General features: G+C 37.0%; 2 protein-coding genes across 2 annotated transcripts in view; both read left to right on the top strand.

The window, feature by feature from the left end:
• The window catches only part of LOC106063625 (uncharacterized), a 20,149-nt gene extending 5,518 nt beyond the window's left edge, over window positions 1-14,631 (top strand). Inside the window, exons 3-7 of the mRNA XM_056039953.1 lie at window positions 5,335-5,474; window positions 7,147-7,277; window positions 12,184-12,328; window positions 13,170-13,282; window positions 14,503-14,631. Of these exons, the coding sequence (XP_055895928.1) occupies window positions 5,335-5,474; window positions 7,147-7,277; window positions 12,184-12,328; window positions 13,170-13,282; window positions 14,503-14,581 (608 nt within the window). The 3' untranslated portion in view covers window positions 14,582-14,631. The remainder of the gene's footprint in view (window positions 1-5,334; window positions 5,475-7,146; window positions 7,278-12,183; window positions 12,329-13,169; window positions 13,283-14,502) is intronic.
• A 1,855-nt stretch (window positions 14,632-16,486) lies between these two features.
• Window positions 16,487-22,083, top strand: LOC106059930 (uncharacterized). Its single transcript, XM_056042052.1, has 5 exons — window positions 16,487-17,167; window positions 17,855-17,985; window positions 19,074-19,218; window positions 20,709-20,821; window positions 21,987-22,083. The coding sequence occupies exons 1-5, from the start codon at window positions 16,910-16,912 to the stop codon at window positions 22,045-22,047; spliced, it is 708 nt and encodes a 235-aa protein (XP_055898027.1). The 5' UTR covers window positions 16,487-16,909; the 3' UTR covers window positions 22,048-22,083.
• The last annotated feature ends 505 nt before the right edge of the window (window positions 22,084-22,588 follow it).

A 22,588-nucleotide genomic window follows, 5' to 3' on the forward strand; every position in this document is an offset into this window, starting at 1 on the left:
CGCTCGGACTTCTTGATGGTTCCGGGTTCATGCATTCCGGCTGTCATCGCCCATCGTCCATTGGGAGGTTTGGACTAGGGAGTAATTATCCTCAACTGTAAAGCCAATTCCGAAACATGTACAATTTTTTACAAACACATGTAATATCTATACACTACATGCTAGTTATTGATATTTTAATTCATTTGTCCCTTTTGTCGCAGCGCTCATTAATCTTAAATTCAGTCATTAGTTAATATAAAGTGAATGAGGCAGGTCGATAGCAGGTGGGACCATAAATTGCCTCTTCCCGACTGACGCAAACCATTGGGAGGTGGTGTATTTTTAGTTGAGAATGTACACAATTTGTGGAAATAAATCTGTCACTAAAATAAGTTATATATTCTATCTACAACATGATATATCGATTCAATACCCCCACCCCCCTTTCTATTGTGAAAAACAATCTTTAGTAAAAATACAAAATGGAGAGACGACCCGTATTGGATTAAGCCCATTTATAGTTTATAAATAACTTTTAAGTGTAATTGGTAAAAGTGAGATGAGTTTTGATCACTTTTTATATAGTCGCCTTTTCCAAACTTTTCTCTATCTCATATGTTTCTATTGTATTTCAATTTATGCAGCTTAAAATACATAAAATTAGGGATGGATAGGCTTATTTTTTTCCATTTTTTTCAAAGCGTATTAAGCGAAATTAATTACTTTAACAAAAAAAGTAAAGTAAAGTTTCCCTTTAGACCATGTAAAGTACATCTGTTTCTGTGGTATACGATTAACGATGGTGTTGTGGCCAGCACAACGACCAACCGCCTTTACTTTTCCACAACTTATGTCAAGTAACCAAAAGAGCTGAGTGGACACATAGGATTCTAAATTAAAAGTCCCAGTCTTCACCTGGATTCGAAGCCAGGACCTCCGGTTCAAGAAGCCAAGCAATTTACCACTCAACTTAAATAAAAAAAAGTCTTTCATAAATTTTATTTTTTTAAGACATTTTTTTCAGGCTTGACCCCCAAATACCTCTTAATCTAAATTAGCTTATCTCAAACTGTGGGGAGCATTTAGCTGAAAGGGTGGGTGGAGGGTGTTAAGGGTATCTATTAATTTATAGGGACAAAACAATATGTTCTATTTGTAATCTACTTATGACCTCGAATTGCATATTTGAACATTTTTTTCAAAAGTTAAAAAATCAGATATTTCAATATGTATTCGCTAAACTAATTCTACCAAATTCTCATTTTGTCATTGTCAAACTGACCGGGTTTCCCCAGAGCGATTAACCATCGCTTTGTTAAAGTAATCCACTAACCCCCCCCCCCTTACTAAAAAAAAAAGTTCTACAACAATATGAAGATAATTTTACAATAAATTTGCCAAATACAACTATACTCTACATGTACCTCGATTGTGACTCACACTTCAGTATCGGCCCGTGGCTCCCCCCTTACTATATTGTACTTCTTTGACTAGTTTTATACAAAGCTTATATCATCTCACTCTGTCTGTCTGTTCGTCTGTCTGTCTGGTAAAAAACGATATTATTTTGAGAATGGTATTTGTTAGTTAGACCTGCTTTTATTTTTTTATTTGTTAGTTCTATGTAATAATTGACGATTTTTTTTAGCGGCCCCCGAAAGGGGAAAAGACGCTATTAGTTTTGTGTGGTTTGTCTGTTTCTCCGTCCATCTGTCCCTTTAGATCTCAAAAACTAGAAAAGTGAAAACCCGACATCATAATATTTTAGACCATTCAAAGTTCTTATGCAACGGGTACATTTTTCTTTTCTGAAAGTGAAAAATCTAATTTTCAAATCAATTATGCAAGCAGTTTTTTCATAAAAATACACCATTTTTACAACTATTCACTATTAATAGTAACAAGCAATGGAGGCTGTTTAAAAAAAAAGCAAGACGGAATATCATAAGTGTTATATAGCGCTACTTTCATGTTTATAGCATGCTCAGATCGCTTTGGTCCAATCTCAGTTGTGGACCAGTGGGGTGGATGGGGTATCTAGGAGAAGGTTTTCCGTGCTGACTTTAAGCGCTCAGTAAACACAACTATTTAGTAAGGGAGATGACTATTTACCATATTTTTAACACATTTATGCAAACGGTTTTAGATTTTTGTCAAAAAATATTATTTTTTTACAATTGTATTACAAAGTTAAATAAGTTTTGTCATAATAACTACTACATTTACCAAAAATGTTTACTTTTATTTTTAAAGAGAAAAAAACTATTTAGTATGCATATTGTTATGATTTTGTCATGCGCACCGCCATCCAAGATATTGTGGTGGATGAACACTACAAGGATGCTTCATGGACATACCTTACAGATGAAGCTGAGAAAGACTGTGCGCTTGAAAACATGGCTAGCTGTGGGCCTACAACTGTGTCACGACACGTCCATGGAAAAGGTCCGCTGACTCAGTGTCTTACAACAACAACCCTGGAATCTACGGTGATCGCCACAACATCCATTTGTGTTACGTGGCTGGCAACCCTGACCTCCACTAACTCTCCATGTGTCAGCTGGCTGGCATCAGCGACTATCGTCATGAGGTCGAAGCAGCGACCACGATATCACCTCAAGCATAGACTGGCCAACTGGAAGAAGAGGAAGCGACGACCACGGGAAACTGTTCAGATGGCTTCGTGGGCAACAGGTACCCTACCGTCTGTGGTTCCCACCGATCGACCTCCACCTGAACTGTCAAAGCTCCACTGCACTGTTTCTTTTCGGGACGAAAAGTGCTAAGACGGGGGCAATGTTATGACTTTGTCATGCGCACCGCCATCCAAGATAGTGCAGAAAGAAGGTGCGCACTATCTGTGACCAAACAAGTCGGATGTTGACATTAGGGACTAACGATTTCCGCCCAAGGAGAGAGCCAAGATGGAGATGCTGTACTCAAGGCAGATGCCCTTTGTGTTTGTCATGTCCTCTTGTAAATAAACGTCTATGTCCTCGTTGAGTTGCCTCCCTTAAGTTATTACAATTGGTGTCAGAAGTGGGATTATAGGCGGCTCAACGAGAGGAGGTAGGCTTTGATTACAATGACATATTTGAAGTTTTTACATCAGCTCTCAATTAAAGAGATACGACAAGAGCTTCTGGACCGAGGTTTAAAATCCCTCGGTAGCAGGGAAACGCTCACGGCTCGTCTGCGGCAAGCTCTGGTCGATGAAGAAGAAGATCCGGAGACCTACGCATTTGAAATTGAACTTGGGATTGTTGAGTTCATAGGCAAGATCCAGGACTTTGTGGATGCATTTGACGAACAACTGAACATGATTGGGAACAAGATGGGAAACATGAGCAGGAACATAATGTTGAACAAAGTTGATAAAAGTGTATTACAAGTAGAAGGCCAAATAGACCAAAGTGATAAAATTGTGTCGCAAGCAAAAGGAGGAATAAACTCGTTAGGGAAGGAGCAGTTGCCTGGTCAGGACTGTGGCTGCACAAACAGTGGTAATAGAGGCGCTGGGGATTGGAGCGCTGTCTGTGACTGTGTTGTGGGCAAGTCTGGCGGGGATGACTTTCATGGCGAGAAACGTGACAACGATTGCTGCGCCGATATCAATGGGATATACAGAATTGAAAGAAAAGAAACAAATGAAGAGACTAGAGAAGTCTGTTATGAGCCTGAAACTTTTGTTCCTGGTATACCTGCAACGAGCCGGACAGATCAAGACAACGTTGGGTCTGCGTCCAAGCTGGCTGCTGTGGACCTTAAAGACCTCTGTTTATATGTCAGTACCTTTGATGAGAACTCAAGCCATGAAAGCCTCAAGACCGTTTCTGATTCCTTGCCTTTGATGTCGTCGAGTGAAATTGCGAATACGTGCCCCAACAATGGCCGAGGCAGAAACATCGAATTTGACTTTGGCAGCGGCATAAGAGAGAACTCCATACCTGGCAACTGCATCCAGGCGATTGACTTGAACTGTATATGCGGCGTCCTGCGGGAACAGTGCCCATGCCATGAGACCCAGCTACAAGACCTGAACTTGACAGAAATGTGTACTTCTGCCCACATCAGTGAGAGTGACTTGAACGGTGGTGAATTAATCCCAGCGAAACCTGATGTTGTGGTGGATGAACACTACAAGGATGCTTCATGGACATACCTTACAGATGAAGCTGAGAAAGACTGTGCGCTTGAAAACATGGCTAGCTGTGGGCCTACAACTGTGTCACGACACGTCCATGGAAAAGGTCCGCTGACTCAATGTCTTACAACAACAACCCTGGAATCTACGGTGATCGCCACAACATCCATTTGTGTTACGTGGCTGGCAACCCTGACCTCCACTAACTCTCCATGTGTCAGCTGGCTGGCATCAGCGACTATCGTCATGAGGTCGAAGCAGCGACCACGATATCCCCTCAAGCGTAGACTGGCCAACTGGAAGAAGGGGAAGCGACGACCACGGGAAACTGTTCAGATGGCTTCGTGGGCAACAGGTACCCTACCGTCTGTGGTTCCCACCGATCGACCTCCACCTGAACTGTCAAAGCTCCACTGCACTGTTTCTTTTCGGGACGAAAAGTGCTAAGACGGGGGCAATGTTATGACTTTGTCATGCGCACCGCCATCCAAGATAGTGCAGAAAGAAGGTGCGCACTGTCTGTGACCAAACAAGTCGGATGTTGACATTAGGGACTAACGATTTCCGCCCAAGGAGAGAGCCAAGATGGAGATGCTGTACTCAAGGCAGATGCCCTTTGTGTTTGTCATGTCCTCTTGTAAATAAACGTCTATGTCCTCGTTGAGTTGCCTCCCTTAAGTTATTACAATATAAATGGAACTTAATTTAAAACAACAATTAATAATTAGATTTTCATATTATCGCGTGAATTGCAATCTACAGTACATAAGATGGAACACTTAATTAAATAATTTTTATTATTTTTTTTCGAATTTTTTTTCTTGAGGCTTTAAATAAAAGATTGACCCTTTACAAAAAAATTACACCAATTAGATCATTATTATAAGACATCAGTTAGGCCATGTTCAAATCTAACTTCACCTTCACTTTCACCTATCACATCGGTGCTGGACAGTTGGGGCACCACACAAGATCTGTCAACCTTCTTTCTCTATTCTTCTGTCATTTGCCTTTGATAGAATTTCATCCTGATATTCTTTCTGAAAATATTGAAACCTGCCCTTTTACCTGCCTGGGTGGACCACTTCGGGGGCCAACTTGAGTTTGTGTTTCCACACAAACTGTCTTTGTAACCTTGTTTCAATTTTAGTGATTCGATTGTATGAAATGGCTTATAAAAAGTAATTTTTCTCTCACAACTATTTCAGTAGAGAACAGAGAACAGATACTTCGCTTCCTGTATCTTATGACTGGCCTAGCGTCTGGTGACATGTACGACTCAAAGAAACAAGCGACAGAAAGATTTCATCAGATTGTCATTCCGATTGAAATTCCACTGTTTTATCCCGTAGGTTTTTTTTTAGTAATCCGCTATATTTATAATGTTAGTAAAATATTCTCTCAAATGCTCTAGCATCGATCTGTTGACTTTTAATTCAAGTTAAAAACAATCCGATACATTTATACTGAAGGTCGAGAATTTCACAAATGCTGCAGCATCCTTATGTTGACGTCTTACTGGTGACTAAAACTGGGCCAAAAAAATACGTATTTCTATGTTGACCCGTCTTACTGGTGACTAAAACAGGCCCAATAAAGTACGTATTTCTATGTTGACCCGTCTTACTGGTGACTAAAACAGGCCCAATAAAGTCCCGTATTTCTATGTTGACCCGTCTTACTGGTGACTAAAACAGGCCCAATAAAGTCCCGTATTTCTATGTTGACCCGTCTTACTGGTGACTAAAACAGGCCAATAAAGTCCCGTATTTCTATGTTGACCCGTCTTACTGGTGACTAAAACAGGCCCAATAAAGTCCCGTATTTCTATGTTGACACGTCTTATTGGTGACTAAAACAGGCCCAATAAAGTCCCGTATTTCTATGTTGACCCGTCTTACTGGTGACTAAAACAGGCCAATAAAGTCGCGTATTTCTATGTTGACCTGTCTTACTGGTGACTAAAACAGGCCCAATAAAGTCCCGTATTTCTATGTTGACCCGTCTTACTGGTGACTAAAACAGGCCCAATAAAGTCCCGTATTTCTATGTTGACCCTTCTTACTGGTGACTAAAACAGGCCAATAAAGTCCCGTATTTCTATGTTTACGTCTTACTGGTGACTAAAACAGGCCCAATAAAGTCCCGTATTTCTATGTTGACCCGTCTTACTGGTGACTAAAACAGGCCCAATAAAGTCCCGTATTTCTATGTTGACCCTTCTTACTGGTGACTAAAACAGGCCAATAAAGTCCCGTATTTCTATGTTTACGTCTTACTGGTGACTAAAACAGGCCCAATAAAGTCCCGTATTTCTATGTTGACCCTTCTTACTGGTGACTAAAACAGGCCCAATAAAGTCCCGTATTTCTATGTTGACCCGTCTTACTGGTGACTAAAACAGGCCCAATAAAGTCCCGTATTTCTATGTTGACCCTTCTTACTGGTGACTAAAACAGGCCCAATAAAGTCCCGTATTTCTATGTTGACGTCTTACTGGTGACTAAAACAGACCCAATAGTAGTACGTATTTCTTAAAACAAGGACGATCTAAAGACGATTAAATACATTGCAGGGATCCTCGGGTTAATCCGTTCCTACATCAAGTCGTAAACCAATTGTGTCTATAACAAACCAACATGCTTTACGTATCTATACTATAAGCTATAGCCCTAGGTTAGCACCTATCTTAACACAGTATCCTGCATAATTATATTTTAAAACAAACATATTAAGGAAATACATGTAGTAATAAAATGAAACAAATAGAAAAAAATCTGTGACAACAGGGTTACTGGGAGGAGGAAACTGCAGAACATGCTAGAGATACTGGGGCAGGGGAAAGATGGAGAGGCATTAAAGTCATATGGATTGGACAAATAGAACTTAGATGACTTTATACTAATAATCTTAGAATGTATTAGTTTGAATAAGACTATAATGTGATGATGTCTTAAGTAAGAATGTTACCATACAGCCCGATGAAAGAAACTATAAAGATTTAATGTCTTCACTCTTAGAATGTTACACTTCTATACGAGGAAGGTTACTTTGATGAGTTAATGATGCGACAAGTTGTTGTACTCCGTGATGGACATGACGGCTTTATTTACGGGACTGCCTACAACTTTACAGGCATGGATAAATACAGGTAAGTACTTTCATTTCAAACACATTGTGTTTGTTTAGGTAAATGAGGCTAGCAATCTCACGGTAGAACGTACAAGCGCTCCCTCTTCCCTACTGCCATTGGAGAATGGAATCCCTTGCCTGAAACAGCCAGGAAACCCAATGATTTAGTAGAGTTTAAGTCATTAATTAACATGCATGAATAGATTGACAGATGAAACGCATAGGAAGTAATTATCTTATTTTTTGAAGTAACATCTGTTATCTATAAGAAAAGATAAGATTAAGTTACATTGAAATTACTACATTTTGTTTAGTTTCTTAAAAAGTAATTTATCAGCTTTTATCCTCTCCGACTGTTACGATGTCACAACCCTCATTTTAAGAAATAAAGACAGAACATGATAAACTGATGAAAACGATTTTTTTTTCTCTGACAAAGGAAACAGAATCTATGCAGTGTATCGTATCAATAAGCCTCCTACTTAATATGTCTAGAAAGTTTTCGGTAGACCTATTTAGCGCACTAAGTGAATAACCATAGGGTTGGGCAGAGAAGAATGTGAATGTTAATTTGAAGCATTCTAATTTCATGAACGTTTTCTCGGAGGTTCTCGCGAATCTATTTGAGTCCAAACATTGATGTCAAGTGTAGGGGGGACGGGCAACACTGACATTCACCACCCGTATACTACAACGACATCTCTCAATTATACGTAGCAATCATAAGACAAAACAGGTTCCAGGTTCAGACAGCGCAGACGCATGCACCTCAAACAAATCCACAACAAAATTATTCAGACTTAGGGCAGATAGAATTTTAGGACAGTGAAGAAAGAAAAAAAAAAGACCGAAGATAGACACATGTGATGACCAGACAGACAGAGAAATAAATGACAGACATAGACAGACGGATAGCCAGAAGATAGAACACATACAGACGATGGACATACATAGATAGATAGACAGATAGATTAACTGATAGACAGACAGACAGATAGAAGATATACAGACGATGGACAGACAGACAGATAGACAGACAGATAGAAGACATACAGACGAACGACTGTCAGACAGATAGACCGATAGAAGAAATACAGACGATGGAAAGACTGACAGATAGACTAACAGATAGAAGACATAAAGACGATGATTAGAGAGACAGATAAAAGACATACAGACGATTGATAGACAGAAAGATAGACAGACAGAGACAGATAGACAGACGATGGACAGACGAAAGACATACAGACGATTGTCAGACAGACAGATAAATATAGACACTGGACTGGCAGACAGATAAACAAATAGATAGATAACATACAGACAGATAGAAGACATACAGATGATGGACAGACAGACAGATAGACAGACAGATAGAAGACATACAAACGAACGACTGTCAGACAGATAGACCGATAGAAGAAATACAGACGATGGAAAGACTGACAGATAGACTAACAGATAGAAGACATAAAGACGATGATCAGAGAGACAGATAAAAGACATACAGACGATTGACAGACAGACAGATAGACAGACAGACAGATAAATATAGACACTGGACTGGCAGACAGATAAACAAATAGATAGATAACATACAGACAGATAGAAGACATACAGACCATGGACTGACAGAGAGTTAGACGGACAGATAGAAGACATACAGACGAACGACTGACAGACAGATAGACAGATAGAAGAAATACAGACGATAAAAAGACAGATAGACAGACAGATAGAAAACATACAGGCGATGGACAGACATAGATAGACAGACTGATAGAAGACATACAGACGATGGACAGGCAGACAGATAGACAGACAGATAGAAGACATACAGACGATGGACATACAGACAGATAGAAGACAAACAGACGATAAACTGATAGACAGACAGACAGAAGACATACAGACGATGCACAGACTGACAGATAGTAAGACAGATAGACCGAACACTAGGCTCACAATCACTAGGTCCCTATTACTGAACAATTCTAGCACGCACTCCAGGACACGAGAAGACGCAATGGACGTAAATAACTTCTCTTTTGAAGGACCGTCTGTGATTCATAAGATTTAGAAGACAGAAGACAAACATACTAGACAGACGACCGACAGAAAGACAATAATCAGAAAGAAGATGAAAAGATTGATAATGGACAGACCATAGATGTATATATTATACTAGTCGACCGGCGGCGTAGCATACGCCGCTTTTTTGCAGGGCCGGCCTTAGGCGCCTGCTACCTATGCGACTGCAGTGGACCCCGCACTTTCATAGGACACGCACTTTCATAGGACCCGCTCTAATTCAAGGTGTATAAATTATTAACTTAAAACATTTTATAACTTAAAACAGATTTCCCGCGCCCTCCTGTCTATTAACCAGGAACTCGTGGAAATCTCCCGAAATCGCAAAATATACAAAAAAGTCCTTAAAATACACGGAAATATATAGACAAAAATTGTCATTTTGGGGTGTCATTCAATATGGATAACGCCAATCTTACGCGCGGCATTATGCATCAGCCGTAATTGTGTCACCTGGTGAAAGAAGCTTCTCGCACCTCAAACTAATGAAGAATTACTTGAGGTCAACATAGGCCCCGCGCAATGCGAATTCTAGGTGTAAATTATGATATTAAAACATTTTAACTTAATATTAAAGGGTTCTTGGAATTCTCCTGAAATTATCAAATATAAGAAAAAGTCATGAAAATGTCCTGAAATTATTAAAATTTTCTAAAAACTGATGCAAATCTCCTTAAAACAGACTAAATTGTCATTTCGTGGTGTCATGAAATATGGAAAACGCCAATCCTACTCGAGATTAAAAAAAAAACGGCATTATCAGCTTTCATTTAATAAAATGTAATAATAAGCCGAATTTTAACCAAAACAAGAAGTTCTAATACTTAATTCTTAATTTACTTTAATAGTCACTGGCATACAATATAGTTTTATATCTATTTCGACCTCTCAGGAAAAAAAAGCGATATTTTGCTAGTCGATAGTAAATCTAAAAGGCAGTTCTGAATGTTTATCGGCTTTTTGTTGGAAAACTACTATCTACTGTAGATGGCTCGTAAAGTTAATTTTTGATAGTGATTTTGTACTTAGTAAACTATAAATAAAATGCAAAGACAAATTTATTTTCTAATACAAAATCCTAATTTTCACTTATTTATCCTTATCACAACCCAAATTAGGCCCCGCAAAATCCGTTTCGCATAGGGCCCCTCAACCTGTAGGACCGGCCCTGGATATACTCTATGACTTTGCTACACGAAAAGTTCGTAAAGTAATTCTGTATGTAGTTCAATGGATAAAATGCATAGATGTATTTACTTTCTAATACAAACACTTAAATTTCACTTATTATCCACTTCCCTACCCAAACTTGGCCCCGCGAAATCCGTTTTGCATAGTGCCCCACAATGGTTAAGTCCAGCCCTGCTATTTATATTTATATACATAGTAGATTACTTAATCTCTTTCCATGACTTCTTGGTCACTATGGCTACGTCCGCGCTGCTATTTTGTGTTTGTAAAATGTTTTACAATGTTTCGGGTGTTCCTTCAGAGTTAAAGATAGTTTACTTCCTAGTCCAAACCTTCCGCAGGACAAAGAAGGATGGGAGCGGGCAGGGTTTGATAAATTTAAACGAGTCTAGTGCGCTGCAGCCATCCGTAGTGTGAGCACTACTCTTGTGTTTTCCGCAGAAATAAGAGAGTGATCTTTCTTTTACATCTTCTCGTTTAAACTGTTGAGGGAAGAAGAGAAATATATATAAAGATTTAGACTGGAAACCGGAAACAAATTCTTATCCGCGATTGATCGATTCACAGACCTATAGATTTTTATGTATGTAACTCTTTTTCAAGTTCTAATGGAAGTCGCCCCAATCAAATTTTTCTGTCTTACAAAAATAATGATCTTTAGTTTTCAAAGTTTATAATTTATGCAAAATCATTTCTCGGATTTTCTTAACAATGGGCTATTAATCACAGAACTATATATTTACGCTAATATATGAAACAAAGCCATTTCCTGTTAGTTTCCATTTAGATAATTTATCAAAAATCCTAGACCGAAATTAATAATTATTGTCTGTTGATTTTAATCATCTTATGTAAATTTAAATAGATTGATTACATAGATCTTTATAGATTATGTATTTTTAAAAATGCAATATAATAATTATGAGACGAGAGTACTCTTATTTTTGATGTTTAATCACTAGATCTAGATCTAAAAATTAAATTATAGCTGAGAAATACTAGTATGCTTTAAAACCTTTTCTGTAAGGAACTCTTAAGTGATCTCTAATAAAAGAAATAGGTTCAACTCAATTTTTCTCACGTCAATAATTGTATATTTTTAATTTATATAATAACTTTAGATAACATATCGAAAAACAACAACATTGTAAACTGAATCAAAAACCATTTTCGGGTATAACCAATCAATGAATTAGCTTACAGTATTTTTGTTCAACATAAGAAACAAAATAAACTATAGATTTTTGTTTATTTAGGATGAGATTTTTTTTTTACTGAAAAGGGGGGGGGGGTGACACCCGAGCTTCCCTCACCATGTGACACCGACCCTAGTAACGCCACTGGTTGGAACTATACACAAACACATCAAACACACTATATTATGTCATTAAAGAGATATTCTTTAACATTGTTCACATGAGGACTATTCACAAAACAAGAATATTGGTTCCGTTTTAAATTTCTAAGTTTCCTTTAAGTAAATATTATTATTCCCCTTTGATACACGAAATGTGCTAAGTACTTTTAAAAATACGTAATGAATGTCTGTCTGTTTGAACGTACATTTTGGTAGTAACGAATTTCAACAATACAGTTGCCAGTTATCCGTTAACAATTTTGAATAGGTCTTCTTTTAATTTTAGATTTGGAGAGTTTAACGTCTCAGTCTTTCAGGACCTCAAGCCAGAAGATTACCTCACTTCACCTGACTGTGATTGGATAGTACAAGAATTATTCAAAAATGTTTTTTACTCGGTTTGGCCTTATTGCCAGAAGATTATGAACAATGTAAGTGCTATGTTAGAAGATTGTGAGCGATTAAGGTACTAATTCTGTATTTTATTCTTTAAAAACCAGCTTGAGACAGCTTATTGTGTCTTCGGTACAAACTTGTTTATGTTTCTTCTACTTCTATAGCACATGGCTCTCTACCCCATTCGAAAGTCTCTCACTTTCGCCTATCTTTTTGTCTGTTGAGCCAATGGGGCACCACTTATGATCTATCAATCGTATTTAGCCATTCCTCTCTGTCTTTCGCCTTGAGTAGAATCTCTTTTAATGACGGACCCGTCCATTTTTCATTACTGTCTTCTCATTGTCTACCTCTTCCTATAGTCCTAGACTGTTCCCAGAAGGAGCCCCGAGGATCTTGTCATATGAAAAAAAATGGGGGTGAAAGAGAAAGAGAGAGAGAGAGAATAAGAGAAAGAGAGAGAATAAGAGAGATAGAATTGAAAGAGAGAGAGAGAAGAGAGAGAATAAGAGAAGAGTTAGAATGAAAAAAGAGAGAGAGAGAGAAGAGAGAGAATAAGAGAGAGAAAATAAGAGAGAGAAAATAAAAGAGAGAGAATAAGAAAGAGAGAATGAAAGAGAGAGAGAGGACGGGCAGGTTTATTTCATTGTAACAGATTCAACGTTAAAATGAGGCCCGTATTTTTAACTTTAAAAAAAGGATTTCCGGCCATAATTAGAGCCTAAGAACAAATCAACGGGCGTAGCCGGTGTGTAAAGCTATGTATGTATACATGGGACGTAACATTCATCACTGTGTTGTATCATGCTTCAATGTGATGAGTGATTCAAAGTTGTGGAGAGACCTGAGTCACGGGACAATGTTGCTTTATTCTAGTACCTGCCTGCGTATTTCTCTGCTTGGAGTTGTGGGACCACAGCACTCTTCATTAAGGACGACCCTGAGTATCGGGACCATGCAAAGCCCATTGTATACTATACCAGAGAAAGGTGAGACAGAATAATACAATACTTTTTTTTGTATCATTACTAGAATAGTTTGGTTTCATGCTTCCAATTCAATAGATGCAATTAATAAATACAAGAAGTAGACACTGAAATACATTACCTAAACCTACACACTCCTCAATCAATCAATCAATCAATCAATCAATCAATCAATCAATCAATCAATCAATCTATCAATCTATCTATCTATCTATCTATCTATCTATCTATCTATCTATCTATCTATCTATCTATCTATCTATCTGTATGAGGATGGCTGCCTGGTCGTACGGTTTGCGCTCCGAACGGTCGTTTGAATTTATCGATGGTCTCGGGTTCAAACCCTGCCCGCTCCCATCCCCCGTCGTCCTGCGTGAGGTTTGGACTAGGAAGTAAACCATCTTCAATTCTGAAGGAACATCCGAAACATGTAAAACATTTTACAAACAAAACATTGTATGTGTGTGTACACTGTGTAGGGGCTCCCGGAAGAGTTATTGCAGGGTAGAGCAAGTTGCCACCTATGGCTCAAAGTCGTAGCCTCAACTTTCTTGTTACGGAGAAAAGAACTGGTCCTCACCCCCCCCCCAAACCATTTGTAGAAATCAATATGGCGTCACTTCTGTACCCGACACCTTTGACCCGTTCACTAACTAATACAATGGCAATGTTCTAAGCTTGTCCTTGCGATTTTAAGTGCACTGTAAATGTTTTTTTTTCATTAAATAAAAAAGAAATAGCCTGAACAAGTGAACAAACTATATACTGGACATGTTGTTACGTTTGTCCGTGAGGCCCGAAACTGCAAACGTCGACTGAGACTGCCAAAACTGTCAATAACTTGACTATAGAATTACTTCTCGTTGCGATTAACAAACTGGCGATGAATACTTATCATGCACAGAGTCTTCACTAGTCACTGTTAAGTGCGACCAGGTATTGATTGGTCATATCTCGAATGATCATTCAATGCTACACGTAGTGGTCGGGAAAGTTAGCCCATCAGCAGTGTCCAACGTGGATCTGTGTCTGCAACCTGTGGTCAAAATATTATGAATCGCACAGATTTATTGTTGTTGGTCTAGATCTTAATTTAATTACAAGGCTGATCCAAACTAATTGATACACTTAAAATATGCTTTTTTTTTTGTGTATTTTGTTTGTTTTAAATATGCGGAGTAGTTTTTTGTCAAGTGTTAAATTGATTGTCTGTGTCTCAACAGGTATCCACTGCTACCCTATATGTTTGAAGGCGCTACAAATGTACAAGACCCATGTGATGACGTCATGAATGGGGTTTAGTGAATGGAACAAGCGAAATATTAACACAAAAATACTTAAGAAAAAAAAAAAAACTAAGTTTATTTATCAATTAGTTTGGATTAATAATATTTTTTACCAATTGTTTTTGTTAATGGTGCTATTTCATGATTTTAGCTTTCCAATATGCAATGATCCAATAGTTAATTAGCTTAAAGTTTGTTTGTTTTTTAATTTGTATTGTTTCTTGTGTTGTCGGGTAAAAGCAATAATTGTGCTAATTTCAGCTTGATCCAAGTTTGGATGTCTAAGAAAGAATACTTTTTAAAAACATCAACAAGGAACAAAAAAAAATTATAGAAGAGCAGGAACTCCGCACTTACAACTATATTTCTCAATAATGTAGAAGCTATTTCCCTTATTCAATATCAAACAAACACACAAAAACCCCAATAGAATGATTGTTTGTTTGTTTACAACTTCCGTTTGATCCGAAACTGAATGTGGGAGAAATAAAACGTGTTCATTTATCTAAGGGGGACGAAACCCTACAAGTTAAGACGTATCTATGAATACTGGAGGACTAATTTCCCTTGTTGGTATGAATTTGTTTTATTTGTCCATGAATAATTGTACACAGTTTCTCCTTGGTCCGAGAAAGGGTGTGGGAGAACACTTGTCAAAGGACATGTTAAAGGGACTACAAGGAATTATGAATCTCTCTAACGAAGCTGAACACTAGCAGTGCCAGAGGAGGAATGTCAGTTCGTTAGACACTTAATAATAATAATTTCTCAGGGGCCCCTGTTAGCGGACTGGAACGATTTTTGTGTCCCTTTAACGAAGTTGGACACTGGCAGTGCCAGAGAATGAGAATAAACTCATTTTCATAATAATAATAATAATAATAATCAAATCGTTCCTCCGTGTAAACAATTGTGATGATAAACCTCTCCCAGGTTATACACCAACACTTGGCTTTGACGTACAATTTGATCGGTAAGGACACTCCTCCTTATTATAAATACTCTCCACAAGAGGTTCTCGAGTCTACTGAACATCTGCTGTACTGGGATAGGCCTATTCTTACCAACAAAACGGTAGATTTCAATAGCTCGGATCTGCTGTTCATCGATAAAAAAGAAAAAACCGCTACCATTATCGACATCGCCGTACCACTGTCTCATAATTTAAGAAAAACTGAGATAGAAAAACAAAGAAAATATGGGAACCTAGGCTTGGAGATTAAGCGTCTATGGAAATTGTCCAAAATAACAATATACCCCATTGTTATATCAACCGAGGGGATAATAAAAACTGACCTCACAGACACCGTCAAGGCCCTTAATATTCCTACAAACATCCTCGTTGCCTGTCAGAGGTCGGTACAGCTGCAGACCTGCCACATCACCAGAAAATTCCTCAGTGGAAACTGATAAAGGGACTACACTTACACTGAATTGTGTTTCCCTTAAAAGAAAATAGATTTAATGCACATTCTTTGCGTACATTTGCATTCCAAACATATTTTATCTTTTAGTTTATAAGCAAAGAAAAAATGTAATTGTGCTATATTTTTTTTTAAATTGTCTGTAAGCTGTTTTATTTTCATTACATTCTTAAAACCTTTCCGGACCCCACTGCGAGAGCCCTAAGCCTCAGGATATTTTTTTTTTTCGTTTGGACTGGGGGCGGGTAAACGTTTGAGAAAAAAAAATGTGTTTCACACCCTGACAGTTTTCGAACAAGGAACATCAACAAGAGACGAAACCAACCCGTATTTGGTCTCTGTCAGCATTCTCGGGCTTTCATAGAAAATAATAAAAAAAATGTTGCAACATTGACAAGTTTCTGATGAATGAAGGTCAGGGGTCAACACCGACATTCATGTTAATGCGAGACATAACGTGTAGCTTTGAACAAAATAAAAGGTCTAAAAAAAAAAATTTTTGCTCACCTATAAGTTTGTTTGTATTGAAGTGTTGGCTGATAGAGCTGGACTTAGAAGAAGATGTTTATCTTACTGATTCATTGCTTGTTGCTTTTATCATTGGAATCATTAAGCCTGGCTGAAAAACCAGAAGGTAGGGCCTATGTGTAACGCTGTGTTTTAGGTCACTTTTAGGCGCTTGAACAAGGGAAGATGGTTTTAAACAGTCTGTGCCTATTCTCAGTACTTAATTTAAAATATTAGTGGAATAAAAAATCTAGATTTAAGTTTATTGTATACTTAATGCAATAAAAATTACCATTAATTAATCTTCGGCTATCATTACGAGAAAGTTTTGAATGGTTCTCTGACTGATACTATGACTGGATAAAACAAATGCTGATATACAGACCACAGGTATTTTTTTATAAATCATCCTTATGTTGATATGGAGAGGACTGAGAGATTATCAGAAGACTTTATCAAGCAAGTTGGTTTTGTTAGCAGTTAGACCCATTTGTTTTCTAAAACTCAAAAATATCTCGGTGTCTGTTTCAACAGAAGACAGGGAAAGGCTGCTGCGTCTTCTGTACATTATAAATGGCTACGCCGCTGGCGACATGTACGACTCAAACAATGAACTAACTGGCAACTTCCGTCAACTTGTCATTCCAATCGAGAATCCAGTTTTTTATCCAGTAAGTCTAGCAGTAAACTTTAAAAAAAGTATATACCATTGTTACAGATATTTATTAACTCTTTCTCTCCGTAATTATTTACCACATTCTGGTGGAATCAACGCTGGTATCGTCAGTTAGGAGAGAAAGAGTTAAAACATATTTGTATCCTTTCTATATCTATTAAAATAAAATTGAGCACATCAGAAATACATGGGCTTTAAACTTTAGTTAAGCTCTACTAAGACATTGGTTGACCTGGTTGATTCAGATTTCATGCTCTACTGGCACTAGAAATGAAGGGGCACTTGTATGTATATGTCCTAGCATGTGTAATAAGAAATGTTTCTTTATCTTTGTGCCTTTCTGAGTATTTTGTTGGGTTGTGCTTTTGTATTTATAATTTGTGGTCCAGTGTTTCAATCTTGTATTGTGTATAAATTTAGTGAGTTTACTAATGACGTTCTCGACGTTAGTTTCAAAAGAAAAGTTTGACTCTGGAGACGCAAAATGTCACAGAAACAGAATGAAGCCCCAATTACTAGAATACTTTGGCATTTAGCTAGTTATTTATGCATGGTTATAATGTTATTTGTTTTATTACACTATGCAATGCCTATATTGCGTTGTTTTGCTGACATACCTTAAATATGTTGTTTCATGTTTTGTTTTTGGTGTCTTGATATATAATTAAATTGAATCGTTTAGAGTATCACATTCCTGTATGAAGAAGGATTCTACAATGAATTAATGTTTAGACAAGTTGTCGTTCTTCGTGACGGCCATGATGGGCATGTATACGCCATCCCTTACAACTTTACTGGCATGGACAGAGACAGGTAAGACATATACTTAGTGTCCTCGTGTTATTCTTCTGACATTGACAGTCAAGTAGGCTCTATGTATCAAATACGCAGCACTGTTCTGTCTTTACAAAGTTAAAAAAAAATTCAAGAATCTTATTGCTATAAAATTCTGAACACCTTGTTCTAAGAATCGGAAGGTGAAAGTATGGTAACACAATGGTAAATTTTCTTGCAAATCATCCAACTCCAATTGAGCGAGAGTCTGGGATGTGGAGAGGCTGCAATCTTCTCTTGTAAAAGACCAGGACAGAAACCTTGCTATTATGCGAGAGTCTGGGATGTGGAGAGGCTGCCTCTTGTAAAAGACCAGGACAGAAACCTTGCTATTATGCGAGAGTCTGGGATGTGGAGAGGCTGCCTCTTGTAAAAGACCAGCTCAGAAACCTTGCTATTATGCGAGAGTCTGGGATGTGGAGAGGCTGCCTCTTGTAAAAGACCAGGACAGAAACCCTGCTATTATGCGAGAGTCTGGGATGTGGAGAGGCTGCCTCTTGTAAAAGACCAGGACAGAAACCTTGCTATTATGCGTAGTGCCTGTACAGGTCAAGAACTTTTCGCTTCACAAACTCATCGAGATAGAAATAAAGAAGTTTGGGGCAGTCCAAAAGAATATGAGACAAGGTTTCTTATTTGTTTTATTAACTCTCCGTAATTATTTTTCCACGTTTAGACCGAATTCAATTTGCTCAGTAGTATTCCACTACGCTGTTATGATTGAGCGTCAATAACTTTTTCGCTTGTTATCAGAAATTATTTTATTCGGTAAATAATTAAAGGGGAATGCATGCTCTTTATACATTACAACAAATTGAAGTTTTAAAAAATCAAACATTAATTCAATTTAATGAGGTCTAATCAACGATGGTATCGTCGATTAGGAGAGAAAGAGTTAATTTAGTATTGTTTTTCTTAGATCAAAAATAATTGATGGAATTTTTTGTTAGCAATATTTTTAAAAAGTCTATTTATATCAAGAAGAGAATAAATATATGTACAAATGTGCTCTTTGCAAATTCAATATACTGAAATTTGAATCTCTTTAGTTTTTAATGTTATTTTAGATTTGGAGAATTTAACGTGACGCTCTTACAGGAGTTGAAGAGAGAAGACTACTACACAGTGCCAGAGTGCAAGTGGATTTTTACCGAACTGACCAACACTGTCTTCCTCTCTAGCTGGCCTTTCTGTCAGAGTATTGTAAATAATGTACGTTTCAAGATGTAATCTTTTAGTGTTGAGAAGAGAGTTGTTGACATGTCAAACTTGAGGTGGTTGAGAGGGTAAGAGCTTGACGGATTTGAATTATCTCCCATGAGTCAAAATTTTTGTTTTTCTCATGAGAAGGAATTAAATTTAAGGAAATGGCATAGCGAGTTGTGTGTAGGGGGCGAGTTCTTTCGAAAAACTTTATCCACTAAAAACACTAAACGTGTCACACAAAAAAGACAAGACATAACAAAACACTACACTTGTCACACAAAAAAGACAAGATGTCACAAAACACTACACTTGTCACACAAAAAAGACAAGATGTCACAAAACACTACACTTGTCACACAAAAAAGACAAGACATCACAAAACACTACACTTGTCACACAAAAAGACAAGATGTCACAAAACACTACATTTGTCACACAAAAAGACAAGACATCACAAAACACTACACTTGTCACACACACAAAAATAAGACATCACAAAACACTACACTTGTCACACAAAAAAGACAAGACATCACAAAACACTACACGTGTCACACAAAAAAGACAAGACTTCACAAAACACTACACTTGTCACACACACAAATATAAGACATCACAAAACACTACACTTGTCACACAAAAAGACAAGATGTCACAAAACACTACATTTGTCACACAAAAAGACAAGACATCACAAAACACTACACTTGTCACACACACAAAAATAAGACATCACAAAACACTACACTTGTCACACACACAAAAATAAGACATCACAAAACACTACACTTGTCACACAAAAACATAAGATGTCACAAAACACTACATTTGTCACACAAAAAGACAAGATGTCACAAAACACTACACTTGTCACACAAAAAAGACAAGACATCACAAAACGCTACACTTGTCACACACAAAAATGACAAGACCTTGCAAAACACTACGAAAAAAATGTATCGAGTACTAAAATGGACCAGATTGGGTTCCGGAAATAATCAATTTGAAAAGAAAAGTACTAAGGTACTAAATTCGTACATTTGTAACTGAAATATAAAGTGAGTAATAAAGTCATTTTGTTACAAAACAAGTTTAAGAAGAGAGTTGTGTTTCACTAAGGGCCCACACATGGGTCTCTGTAAAAAAATACATCTCAATATTCTCCACATTGACATCAGAAGCTAGAAAGTACAAACTAACAACAGTCACAATTTTACCTCTCTTCAAGACAACTTTTCAACGTAAGATTTAATAATCATGAGCTATATCATCTTTTTAACGCTATTTGGAATGGTAATGTAAGATTTATTGATCACGACCGTATATAAACTTTTTAACGCTATTTGGAATGGTAATGTAAGATTTATTGATCACGACCGTATATAAACTTTTTAACGCTATTTGGAATGGTAATGTAAGATTTATTGATCACGACCTTATATAAACTTTTTAACGCTATTTGAAATGGTAAATGTTCTCATTTTCTATCTTTCTAGTATATACCAATCTATTTATCTGCTTGGACCTGCGGAATTACCGGCCTCTTCGTCAAAGATGATCCTGGCTACAGAGATGTAGTGAAACCAATATTATACTCAATCACACAACGGTAAAATTTCATTTTAATCTACGATAATCCTTTCAAATGTCAATGAAATTATAGTTGCATTATTATATACAAAATACATAAAAGAATTTAAAAACTTGCATTTCTAAAACAATCAACATACGATACAAAAACTCTTCGAGTATAGACAAAACTAAAAAAAAAAAGGAAAGGGTATAGGTCAGAGGTTCACTTACGTCACCGATTTTTTTTTAAATTATTTCAAAGTTTCTAGTCAAGTTTAACTCGTAAATGGTGTAGTGTAAAAGTTATCTCTGCTTCAGCAGGAGATATCCAGAATCTTCTTACCTTAAAAGACTAGTAACAAGATAAAATGGGGGAGTCGCTGACTGCCCCCCCCCCAAAAAAAAAAAAGGAAATGTAAATATTCAATAAAGTTTTTTTTGTTTTTGTTATCTTTCTCATCTATATCATATCAAATTGTATTGAACTGTCATCTTTCTCCCTCAACTGTTGTATACATGTGTCAACTTTCTCTCCCAACTGTTTTATACATTAGTCAACTTTCTCTCCCAACTGTTTTATACATGTGTCAACTTTCTCTCCCAACAGTTTTATACATGAGTCAACTTTCTCCCCCAACTGTTTTCTACATGAGTCAACTTTCTCCCCCAACTGTTGTATACATGTGTCAACTTTCTCTCCCAACAGTTTTATACATGAGTCAACTTTCTCCCCCAACTGTTTTATACATGAGTCAACTTTCTCCCCCAACTGTTTTATACATGAGTCAAATTTCTCTCCCAACTGTTTTATACATGTGTCCGCTTTCTCTCCCAACTGTTTTATACATGAGTCAACTTTCTCTCCCAACTGTTTTATACATGTGTCCGCTTTCTCTCCCAACTGTTTTATACATGTGTCAACTTTCTCTCCCAACTGTATTATACATGTGTCAACTTTCTCTCCCAACTGTATTATACATGTGTCAACTTTCTCTAACAACTGTTTTATACATGTGTCAACTTTCTCTCCCAACTGTTTTATACATGAGTCAACTTTCGTCTTTCATCTCACATTGTATTAAAACATGAGGGAGTTGTTTCTCTTCTTTCGTCCCCACTTGGGTTTAACATTTGTTATTCTGTTTTAAAATATTTTCTTTGCAAATAGAATTAATTAATGGAATGATTCCTTTTTTCGACAGGTATCCATTATTACCCTACATGTTTGAGGGTGTGCAGAATGTACATGATCCTTGTACTTAAATAGGAGTTATTTAAATAAGAAATAAAGAACAACGAATGAACAGTAAAGTTATACAATGCTTATGTAATGTATTGAAAGTGTTATTTCTATCTGCATGTGCTGGTAGTTTGGTTGACTTGTAATCTGTAGTGAAGATTCTCATGAAGTGGTCGGAAAACTATAAATAGAAAACTGTCTGGTGTATCCGGTGTTGAAAACAAAAGAAGTTCTGATTGGTTATGTTTTTAAAAGGTATAAGATAAATATATAAGGATTAAGATATAAAATACATTTATAAGTATAAGTTGTGTGCACATTTTTAGAGCTGCAGCATCAAATGTTCAAAACTCTCCCATTTGTAGCACAATATAATTTCAATATAAAGGCAGGATTGTATTTTCACTTACAACGTATTTCCAAAACAAATGAGCAACTGACTGACCAATGGAGAAATAGAACTAGAAGAATTGACATGAAGATCACCTTCAAGGCATAGAGCTGACGTTAACATTATAACTCAATTCTTTTAGATGACAACAACGAAAATTCAATTAAGCGTCC

This window comes from Biomphalaria glabrata, chromosome 9 (assembly GCF_947242115.1).
Source record: "Biomphalaria glabrata chromosome 9, xgBioGlab47.1, whole genome shotgun sequence".
NCBI classification, from domain to species: Eukaryota; Metazoa; Mollusca; class Gastropoda; family Planorbidae; genus Biomphalaria; species Biomphalaria glabrata.

Bases quoted from the DNA above. Each gene is read 5' to 3' on its own strand.
- LOC106059930 (XM_056042052.1), top strand. From the start codon at position 16,910: ATGTTGATATGGAGAGGACTGAGAGATTATCAGAAGACTTTATCAAGC. The intron at 17,168-17,854 runs GTAAGTCTAGCA...TGAATCGTTTAG, and splicing joins AGAATCCAGTTTTTTATCCA to AGTATCACATTCCTGTATGA. The intron at 20,822-21,986 runs GTAAAATTTCAT...TTTTTTCGACAG, and splicing joins TTATACTCAATCACACAACG to GTATCCATTATTACCCTACA.